A 12,026-nucleotide genomic window follows, 5' to 3' on the forward strand; every position below is an offset into this window, starting at 1 on the left:
CTGTTTATGTTACCTGCCTTTTTAATAGACTTTTAAATCAATTCAAATCAATTAACCTATAAATATATAACTTTTATTTTTTAAAAGATTTCGTTTTTTTTTTTGAATTTCTTACCAAATTTGTTGGATCTCCTTCTTGCTTCGTTTTTTCTTTTTCGATTTTCATGGTTTTTTAAATCAAGTTTTGAAATTGTTTTGAAGATAATGGAACTTCAGAAATACACACAAACGATTACAGAAATACACCCAAACGATTACAGAAAGTATTACAGAAATACATCCAAAGGATTACAGAAATACACCTAAAGAATTTAAAAAAAAAAAACACCCAAAACATGGGGGAGACAGTATATTTCTTCTTGAAACCTTTTAATATTTTACTGGTTAAGGATGAGGCACATGGCTGAGACAATCTAGAAAAAAATCCTAAAAAAACAGTAAAACAGTACCTTGAATAATGTTTCTTTGTCTTTTCTGGTGATTTTTTATGGAGATTTGTATTTTTTCTTATTGATTTCTTCTACTCTTCGCGAGGAATTGGAACGTGTCTTTTGTTTCGAATGTCGCTTGAATCTTGACGGTTTGCATTTTGATTGAAGAAGAAGAGGAAGAATGCGAATCTTGACGGTTTGCGTTTTGATTGAGGAAGAAGGGAAAGAGTGCGACATAATGAACACGTGCATTGGACGCTCGATTTTAAAGGAGTGGTACGCATATTTTTTCTTAAATTTAGACCAACTTGTATAACTTGTAAGTCAAAAAAACTTGTATGTGTAGTAAACCTCTTAATTTATTATTATATACATAAATACAAAATAGTTTAATTAAGATATAACACAAACTTTTCTTCCTTTAACTTTTTAGATACTATCTAAATATTACTTATTCGCAAATCTTTAATTTATCATTTTTATCCTTGTAAATTAGATGCCATTCGTTGAAATTTCAACCTCCACTTATTGGATAAAGATAAATTGTGAACAATATGCATTTTGTAATTTTTATTTTTGTTCTTTTATTTATATATATATATATATATATATATATATGATAAAATATTATTTTAATCTCTAATATTTGTATTAGATCAAGTCTTAATTTAGTTCTTAATATTTTAAATATTCTATTTTAATTTTAAAATTTTTTATATAGGTTCAATATTTTTTTTGCATTAACATAAAAGTTCTTTCTTTAATTTTGAAGTGTTGATAAGTGATTAATAGGATTTAAGATTTTCTTATAAAAAGGAGATAAATAAAAAGAAGTGCTACAAAAAAGTTTTAGTAATACTTTTTTAAATACAAAAAAAATATAACTTAACAATAATTTTGTTAATTATTCGTGTCAAATTCAACAATAAATTAACATTAAATCTATTTAAAATTTTTTGAGACAAAAATAAAACTTTCAAATTATTTGTTAGAAATTAATTTAGAATTTTACTCAAATATTAACACTAAAATAATACTTTATATATATTCCTAGATTTTATATTAGGGGAGAGAGAGAGAGAATTTATTGAGAGAGAGAGAGAGAGAATTTATTGAAAAACAAAGAAGCAAGCAAAACAAATAAGCATGCAATAAATATGAAGAAGAATCTAATTTTTTTGGTAGCAAGATTAATAAATAGGGTGAGTGCTAAAATGAGTGATGGGAGAAAGAATGGAAGAAGTGATGAAGCTAATTAGGCTATGGAAAACATGCAAAATTTGTGGAATAGAACAGGCAATGGTAAAGACATTTCATCCAAGGGTTAACCGATAGTGCTAACGAAGGCAACGTCCTTATTTTTTGTATTTCAAGGCTAATCACAAATTAAAAATGGAACTGGTAGGCCCAAACAAAACCACTCATTGCTCCTACTTAAAGCTAAGTATAATCATTCCCCTTTTCAATTTCTCTCACAGGGGTCTCTTTTGGGAATCATTTAATTTATACATTACTTTGGAAGTTTAGGCTTGCGATTCATACAAGCAAATGTCGCTTTCCACTCTTTCACATCAATTGTGTGGTGGTTCATTCGCATCGATCAATCACCTCCCCCCTCTTCTTTTTTTTCTCCGATCCCTCTCCCTTTCCCTACTCCCTCTAACTATATTCTATATACGTATTCATACACAACGTTTGCAACATGCCATATTAAACTAATAATGCTTGGATAGTTATATGTCTTAACAATATGCACCACAGCACCAAGCTAGCACACAACCATTTCTTTTCTTCACCAAGTACCTAAGCTTCCCTTACATACGTATAAATACAGTTTACTTGCAATACGTCAATAAAGTGTAAAATATTTACTGATTATATTACGTATACACTAAAATCAGTTACCAGTATAAAATACATGTTGGTACAAATATATGTTGAAAATAAATTAAACCACATATATATTTATACACAAATAAATTAATGACTGATTTTAGTAGTTGATTTTAGTGTACAAATAACATTTTTGAATATTTACACTATCATTCATTAATTAGATGCTTGTATTTTATAAGATATTTAAAAATATGAAATAGTTAGATAAAATATTTTCACTAATACGAAGATAGCATTATTTATTAGAATTTCGAAACTAATTTATTTCATTCAGAAAAATTTTAAGTACTAACATTTTCTGATTAGTATACGCCTGAAAAAATATATTGATCTATATATTTTCAAATGTTGGGTTGAGATATATTTTCCGTTTGACTATTTTTTATTTTTTATAATTATTTAAAAAGAATTACCTAGTTATAAGTTAGATTGAAGATAATAATATGATTATTTTTATTTTTTATTTAACAGGCATTTAAAAATTTGTCGTGAACTAATAATGGAGCGACGATATTATATATGAGCTTTATATATTGGGTTAATAAGTTAGTTAATATAAATATATGTCACACATACAAGTTGCGACATATCGTCTTATCCAATCATTATCAAGACAGAGAATAGAAGGTGCATTATATATGGGTAACTTGAGATACAACTTGTGACATATAGTGTCTTATCCGATCATTATCAAGAGAAAGAAGGCAGATTCGAATTCTCTGATCTATATATGTAAAATCTCACTCGATGATATTAGTATGAATGGTATTGAAGAATGAAGAGTACTGAAGCAGTTCATTGCATGGAATTACTTTAATTAAGGGCCAATGTCATTGTGTAATAGCAACATGATCTCACCTCCATAACTAATGGGTCCTTTCGATTGAAACAACGAATGTTAGGGCCGCTTTAGGCAAAGCCGACAGTATATCTTTCCAGAACTTACCTTCCACATATTATTAATGATTTATAATAAGTAATTCCTGCTTTGCCTATGGTTAAATACTATATTTATCTATGGACTTTTGTATTTGTAAGAAATTGCGTGCTATCAGTAAATTCATAATTAAATATATAATTTACCCCACCCCATTTCCCTAACGAAAGAGATCACCAAAAAAGCTAAGTACTAAAATAAATTAAAATACCTAAAAGAAAGTTATAAAGAAAACCACTTTCCACCTTTTGAGAAATATATGCATGTGATTGCAGAGTATGCTTGGTTATGATTAGTGATTGATGAAAGGACATGGCAAAACACTCATCGTTTTTAGCAGAAGGATAATAGTTACGATTCACGGACATTTCTTTAGTTTGTCGTATATGTGTGTCGGATATATTTTGAATACGATAGTTATTGGTATTCGTTTGACATGCATGTTTTATGTATTTAATCGTATTTTAATAAAAAATAATTTTTTTTGCGAACACATTTATACACACTTAAATATCATCACGTATCAATATATTAAATCTTATTTTTTAACATGTATTCTTAAAATGAGTTTAAAAATAATATATTAATTATTAAAATAAACAATATTTTAAATATATTATATAATTAAAAAATATATTAAAATAATTAAAAAATTAATTTATATTTTAATATCAATAAAATACTAAAATATCATTACAATTTATCTATAAAAATTTTAAATTTATGTGTACACGTATTTTATATTGTGTTGTGTCGTGTTTTGTATCAGTGCCCATGCTTTATAGAATAATAGAAATAAAAATGTTTTATATATATTAAAAATTATTAATAATGCATATGTATAAATTTTATATATTGTTTTACAAATTTTTTTAATAAAATAAAAAGTATTAAATAATCAAATTTGATATAAAAAATAATTAAAATTATTTACAATAATATACTTAAACTTTTTAACAAACACTAATTACGTATTTCATGATGGTGATATTATTAGTGGTTGATATTTAATATTTACGTAGTATTATTGATAAAAATTAGCCAATGATCGCTTAATAACAAACATTTCATAATATTTAACAATTAAGCCTAAAAAATTTAAAAATTATGCATCTAAACGAATTTATATTTGATTGAAGTATATTATTTCCCAAGATTTTTCTTACTTGTACATCCATTGATCTAAATCAAGGTCATTAATGATCCCCAAAATCCACTCACAAGTGACATGCAGCAGTGGTCCACAGGTCCGCAGAACTTGAGTGCAGGTCTTATTAGGGTTGAAATTGTTGCTAAGCGTTACGGCAAATAATTAATCATTATAGCTTTAATGTTGCAATATAAATAAGTACGTAGTATAAAGAATTGTTTTTTTATTAATTTCTTATTATAAAATTATTTGTTTAACTTTTATTATTTAGAGGATCTAACGTTTAAAATGAAGGAAAAGTATTAAATTGGTCATTTATGTTTGAACGTAATTTTATTTTGATTTTTAAAATTTAGAGTGTCCTATTTGAATAAAAAAAATTTTATTTAGTTTTAATGTAATCTTATTATAAGGTTAAAGTTAAATAATTAAGAAAATATCCTACTACTCCTATATGACAGTAGTACAAGAATAAAGTCGATAATCTAGAGAATACGTATAAGTTCTAGAAGTACAAAATCAATCGTAAATGTATCAATTCATTTATTTATCATTTTTCTTACAATTTAAATGAAATATTTCTATAGAACTAAGAAAAATGATAAATAAATATATTGATGCATCTACGGTTGATTTTGTACCTTTGGAGCTTGTACTTGTTCTCCAAATTATCGACTTTACTCTTATACTACTGTCATGTAGAACATTTTATTAATTATTTAACTACTTTGATTTTATAGTGATACTATATTGAAGTCAAATGAAAATTTTTTAAATTTAAATAGGACGTTTTAAATTTTAAGAATTAAAATAAGATTACATCCAAATATAAAGACCAATTTAATACTTTATGAATTAGAAATTCAAACTTAGAATTTAGAATATAAAATTTAAAATTTAAAATAAAAATAATTTTAAAATTGGTTAATATTAATTAAATTCATGAAATTAATTGTGAGTAAAATATTCACATGTGGAGTTGGTTCATGTTTAGGAAAGAATAAGAATCAAACATATCAAATTTAGTAAGTTCCAGTTGGATGGAATAAGATATATTTTTGTCAATTAACTCTAACCAATTAAATTTGGATAGGATCATTTGGATAATTGAATATCTAATTAAAAATTAAATTTAAAAAAATTAAAAAATATGTAAAAATATAATAATAAAAAAAATAAAGAAAAGAAAACATGAATTATAATTGCAATACATTATTAAATTTATATTTTAAATAAATATCATCTAATATTTATAATTCTGCGAACTTTTAACATTTTTTAAAGTTTAACAAAAAATGTGACATAACAAATATCGTTGGGTATATATATATATATATATATTAAAGAATAAATTATTATTTGTACTCATAAATTTTATAAATATTAACAAAAATATTTATTAAATAAAAAGTTAATGTTATATCTATAAAAGATAGATTTTGTGTGATAAAAATATTCAAATTTTAATTTTTTATTAATTTTTTAATAAAATTTTCATATTATCCCTACTTTTTATTATTCTTCCCTAAATTTTAATCTTTTACAATCCTTATCAACACCTTCTCTAATTATCATCGCCTCTCCTCCCTCTCTTCACTATCAGTATCACCACTCACAGTCACTGTTACCACCATCTGCACCACTATTATCATTCCTTACCACCATTATTTTTTTTTATGGGAGACTTTTTTTAGTAGTTGTGAGCTGAGCTGTAAATAACTAAACAGAATTATAATAGCATTGAAATCAAACAAACACTTATATCCGGATCTCAAAACATCAAAAACTTTAAAATTCTCACTGATAAAAAACCAGAATAAAGGCGCAATCATGAGAGACAACAAATTGTTGTACAAAACAAAACTTTAATTGTTCAATCCTAGATTCATGATCATTTACTTCATATAAACCATTTCGGAGTGATTGTGATAAAATTAAATAAGCAAAAGCTCAATAATAAGCAGTAAAGGTAAAAGCATAATTAGTGGCATCATACCTTGGTATCGGCGAGTATAATAATGAGAGAGAAAATGTGAGTTTGGAGAGGCAAAACTAATGGCAGAAGACGATGTCTACAAAGGCGACAAGAGGGGTGAGAGATCGGAAGACGATGAAGGTGTCGACATTGGCGTGACGGAGGAAGTTGGTGTTGGTGAAAATGGCGAGAAAGAAGACGAGTGCGGTGGGAAAGAAGCGCTTGGTGGTGTCGATAGTGAAAGGGTTCTTGTGGACAAACCCAAATTTACCGAGAAGGTAGACGCCAACAGCGAAAGTGAGATGTTGGAGTGCAGTTAAGAAGTCAGCGTAGTTGAATTGAGTGATGTCGTATTTGTTGATGATGGCGAGGAGACTAAAAAAGAGTGTGTAACTGACTACAAGGATAGAAAATTTTGAGGAGAGGATGAGGCAATAATAATCAGGTGCTGATGGTGGTGAGGGTTGTGAAAGTTTAGAATTTGGAGGAGAAGATAAACAGTTGGGATAATTTAAAAATTTTATTAAAAAGTCAACAAAAAGTTAAAATTTAAGTATTTTTATTGCAAAGAACTCATCTTTCATAAGTATAACATTAGTTTCTTTATTTTATGGGTATTTTTATTAGCATTCCTAAAGTTTATAAATACAAATGATAGTTTATTATATATTAAATTCTACCCAACTCTTCCGAATAAGTAATCTTCTATGATAAAGCTAATAGTTATTGGATGAAATGAATTAGGTCATTAAAATTATTAATATTAATTCTTCATTTAACTTAAATTTTGACAACCAAACTAATTAATCATTGTAAAATCACTTAAACGCCATTCCTATAAAATCACACCATTCTTATATTAACTCTATTAACAATTATGAAATTCACCCTTACTCGATTAATAACTTATTTATTTATTTTTAATTTTAAATTTATGATTCGGTCTTTTGTTTTTTTTATTTGTTCATTTTAATTTTTTAATTATTATTATTAGATCTAGTCAATATATTCGTAGTTTTTTTAAAAAATATAAAATAAAATTTGTTGTAACTTATAATTTAAAAAAAAAATTTACTATATTTAATTAATTTAATAAATTAAAAGTTAATATTAACCTGACATAACTTATTTCATTTAATAATTGTTAGATATATCATAAAGAATAACTTATTTGCCCTTCATTTAAAAAAAAGTTGGGTAGAATTTACAAACACGCGCGTGCGCATATATATATATATATATATATATATATATATATTGAATAATCGTTTTGTTTCGAATTTTGCAACTATAAAATCATATCTAAACCAATTAAGAATACGTTTAGTTGAATCTTATATATTAGCCCAATTATCCGACAAATTTAAAACCAATTAAATTGATCGATCGAATTTATTGTTATGGAGTAATCAAACTACCCGTAAACGTGTGCATATGGGTCCTAGCTTTTTTCAATTGCCGAAATATATACAGAGTGAAACTTGGTTTCATATATGAAAGCAGGCTTGACGACAATCATGTTACATGTAGATCACGATATCATTCATATTCGCACGATTTCTTCTAAATTAAATTAAACATACACAATATCAAATCAATAAAAGAAAAGAATTGGGATTGCTTAAATCATAAATCATAAAGCAACGAACTTGTTATTTTTCTGTCTTCTCACACGTGTATGGATATGTATTGCCTTCAGGATTCTCCTGGAAGCCATGAAAGATACACTAAAGAATTAACAAAATGTCAATTGCTTTCCGAATACATATATATATGATGCACAAACACCGTCAGCAATACACATTTACTAAAATTTAATTAAAGATATCATCCTGCTGCCTTGAGATGTAAACATTTTGAATGTTTAATCAGGGCTATTTTAAGTGAGAAGAAAGCAAAATTATATTTTAAAGATTTCATTTTCATGTTTGTAAAGTAGACGAAAATAAGATTATATCTTTTCCTGGAAGGTTCATGCATGTTTGCACAATCAAGTTCTTTTTTTTTTTTTTTTCTGATATTGAGCTAGCTAGCAAGTAGGGTAACAAGCACCTGACCTGATTATACAACACACATGCATACATGTATACATACACGCACTATCTATGTGCCTTAATGTACTTTCTCATCTTGGCATGTATAATCTATATATCATGTGTGTTGATGTATGTACATAAGATATTAATTAAGATCGATTATAAAAATAACAATACTATATACACACAAAAAATCAGTTATCAAATAAAATTATATATTTATATATATATATATATATTGTTTAATTTATTTTTAATATATATTTTATGATTTGATAGTTAATTTTTGGTGTAAACATAATATAATTATATAAATAATTAAATTCGAGTGCTGATGCTTAGGAAATATGAACTATATTGGCTTAGCCTTGGCGTTTAGTAATATTAAGTTGATGGTTAATAATAATAGTGTTAGGGAAAAAAGGGAATGAAGTAGTAGTGTAAACAAGGTGATAGGAATGACATGTGTGTCACTTTCAGGATATGTGATGAGGTTAGTTGTTGGGAAAACGGAGATCGGAAATAGCAGGAAGAAGGGGATGCATGGAGTAACTAATTAACAACGTAACAGTATTATATTACTTATAGTACGTAGAAATTAGAGGGACTAGGTATAGTAGTAGATAGTAGAAGGAGTAGTAAATCTGATGGAGGGTCATTTCAGAGTTAGATGGAGAAGTTGTGGGTCCCGTCCCATCTGGTTGTGGATTATATATTCCGGCTCTGATCTGTACTTTCCCTCTCTTGTTTTTAAGGAGAGTTAGAAAGAAGATCCAATCGCGATCCAGGTATTATATTACACATTCATTAATGCAATGGGTCACCATTCGTGCTGCAACCAACAGAAGGTTAAGAGAGGCCTTTGGTCCCCTGAGGAAGACGAGAAACTCATTCGTTACATTACCACTCATGGCTATGGCTGTTGGAGTGAAGTCCCTGAGAAAGCTGGTACATCCATTATCGATTACTATATATTCTTTTCATTTCGTTTCAATATGTATTAATTGCATGATCTATCAGGGCTTCAAAGGTGTGGAAAGAGTTGTAGGCTGAGATGGATTAATTATTTGAGGCCTGATATTAGAAGAGGCAGGTTTACACCAGAGGAGGAGAAGTTAATCATAAGTCTCCATGGTGTCGTAGGCAATAGGTAATTTCAATTCTTCTCATCACTCTTTTCGTTCTCAGATTTTGATTCTTGTTATTTTTTGTTGAATTTGTGAAACAATAATAATGCACGCAGATGGGCGCACATTGCAAGCCACTTGCCTGGTAGAACTGACAATGAAATAAAGAACTACTGGAATTCGTGGATCAAGAAGAAGATAAGAAAGCCTTCTTCAGCGGCAACAAATAATGCATCTTCACAAACTAGTGTGGATCATTCTTCTCACTTCAGCTATAATAATTATACTAATTCCAATCAACTACTAGATCATCATCAAGATAATCTAACACCAAAGCAACCACTTCATCAAGAATCCTTGTTCTCTTCAACATACCCACTATTTATGTTTGACACTAGTTCACTAGATGGGACCACAACAGACAACAGTTTACGAGTTGATCAAATATTCCAAGATGCTAATGTTGGTTTGAGTTCTGAAACATGGAACTTGAGCCACCACCAGAACCCAGTTCAAGCACTTGCTGCTCCTCCATCAACAACTTTCGCAGTTGCTGTGGGATTGGACACAACCAACTATCTGCCGCCATTGATAGAGAACGTGGAGAGCATGGTACCGGTTGAGGTGCAATCTTGTAGCATGGAGGAGGTAGGAGATGGGGCTCTAGACTGCTTGCAATTGCAGAGGCAACAAGATCAGTTGAATGCATGGGTTGAATCCACACACCAACAATGTCCTAACTTTCTCTTTTGGGACAATGTTGAAGGCCCAATTGGTGGGGAACAAGAACTTGCACCAAATTCTTCATCAAATAAAACTAGTGCTCTTTCTCCTTTTCCTTTGTGAGAGAAGGTTCTGATGTGTCCCTACATGCATACTCTCTTTTTTCCTTTTTTCTAAATGACTTCTCTAACTTGGGTGAAATTCCAGGCCAGGCTTTCTGAAACTTTGCAGAGATTGCTCCCTTTTTTCTTTCTTTGATTTTTGATTGCTGATTTGTAAAGATTGTGGAACGCGAGTGAACGAGTGAGTGAATGTGATATATGTATACATTATATTTACAAAATGTGTGTAATTTTATTATTATTGGGGTGTTTTTAGTGGGAAAAGGGAAAGTGATGGAAATAATAAAGGCTATTATTGCAAGTATAGCTAGCAGCAAAGTTTGATTTTGAATGGGGGATTATAAAGCAAAGCAGCTTCAATTTGCAATATATTTGACTGTACAAAAGGAGGTTTTTGAATGATGAGAATGATAATAATGGATACATTATTGTATTATTATATATGTTCCATTTATGTATGTATGCATGTGTGTATGTTTTTAACTTTTTATTAATCAGCTATAGCTAGTTTGAGTTTGAAGATATTTGACTATGTATATATATGCATGCGGTGGTTTTAATTTGAATGATGATGATGATGGTGATGATGTTTTAATTTTGCTTATATACATAGATATATGTATCTCCATTCTCCAACAACCACGGTGCCTTGTAAAAAGAAAAGACCAAAATAAAAAGTGAAAAAGCATTGACTTATCTCACATGCATGTCTCCCAACCAACCCCCAAAAACACCAAACGCAAAAGCGAGAGAGAAAAGAGATTCTCTTCTTCTCGCCATGCTAAGGCTGGAGACGAATTGCTCTCGCCATTGCTACGTTAATTCTCTTAAACCCTTCCACTTCAACACATCTTTGTTCTTCTTCAATGGTGGCATTTTTTTTTCATCCCATGTATCCCCACAAAATTTTTACTCTGTTTATACCTCTAAACCGACTAAATTTCAAAAGTAGTCTCTCAGATTTAGTTCGTACATTAATTTAATCTTTGAAATTTTAAATGCACTAATTTAAACTTTTAGATTGAACTCCGAATGACATACTAGTCTTTTAGTCTATTTTTGACGTGAGTCAACATACTAACTGCTGATGACTCACATACTAACTGCTGATGTAGCACCACTTCTGTCACGTGAACGTGGCATCATCATTCACCCGTCATCATTATTATTATCCTCTTTTTCATCCCTATCTTCATCTGTCTCTCTCTCTTCTTCCCCCACCCTCCACCACCTTTCCCTCTTCTTCCCCTTTCCATCTCCTTCCCACCTTCTATTACTTTCTGCTCAAGTCTCTTTGCCATCATACTATTTCCTTTGATCTTTTTTCCTCCTCTTCCATTTTCACTGTCACAGCACTTGCCACACTCAAGCTGAAAATTTCAATATACACTAACAGAAATTACAAATAGAAAAACCTAAATGCAACTCCATATTCCAAAAAAATCATCTAAACCCTCACATTATTACACCCAATAAAGTCACAGTTCACAAAAGAAGCTAAATCCACAAAACAAAATCAAAGATTTTAGAATTCTAATACAAATTCACAATAAAAAAGAAAAAGGAGAATGAATGAAATTGAGGTGATGGAGCGAGTGTTTGAAAAATCTTGAAAGAGAGAGTGTCCTA

At 29.0% G+C, this 12,026-nt stretch overlaps 1 protein-coding gene and 1 pseudogene across 1 annotated transcript; one reads left to right on the forward strand and one right to left on the reverse strand.

Annotated features, from left to right (window-relative positions):
• Window positions 1–6,078: 6,078 nt before the first annotated feature.
• Window positions 6,079–6,886, reverse strand: LOC112779508 (GDP-fucose transporter 1-like; annotated as a pseudogene).
• A 2,274-nt stretch (window positions 6,887–9,160) lies between these two features.
• Window positions 9,161–10,836, forward strand: LOC112790859 (uncharacterized). Its single transcript, XM_025833456.3, has 3 exons — window positions 9,161–9,373; window positions 9,446–9,575; window positions 9,669–10,836. The coding sequence occupies exons 1-3, from the start codon at window positions 9,241–9,243 to the stop codon at window positions 10,396–10,398; spliced, it is 993 nt and encodes a 330-aa protein (XP_025689241.1). The 5' UTR covers window positions 9,161–9,240; the 3' UTR covers window positions 10,399–10,836.
• The last annotated feature ends 1,190 nt before the right edge of the window (window positions 10,837–12,026 follow it).

Source organism: Arachis hypogaea, chromosome 3, assembly GCF_003086295.3.
Source record: "Arachis hypogaea cultivar Tifrunner chromosome 3, arahy.Tifrunner.gnm2.J5K5, whole genome shotgun sequence".
Lineage (NCBI taxonomy): Eukaryota > Viridiplantae > Streptophyta > Magnoliopsida > Fabales > Fabaceae > Arachis > Arachis hypogaea.

What these genes read in the sequence shown, in the direction of transcription:
- LOC112790859 (XM_025833456.3), top strand. Translation starts at nt 9,241, where the DNA reads ATGGGTCACCATTCGTGCTGCAACCAACAGAAGGTTAAGAGAGGCCTT. An exon ending in TGAAGTCCCTGAGAAAGCTG is followed by an intron (nt 9,374 to 9,445) that starts GTACATCCATTA and finishes ATGATCTATCAG; the next exon opens with GGCTTCAAAGGTGTGGAAAG. An exon ending in CATGGTGTCGTAGGCAATAG is followed by an intron (nt 9,576 to 9,668) that starts GTAATTTCAATT and finishes TAATGCACGCAG; the next exon opens with ATGGGCGCACATTGCAAGCC.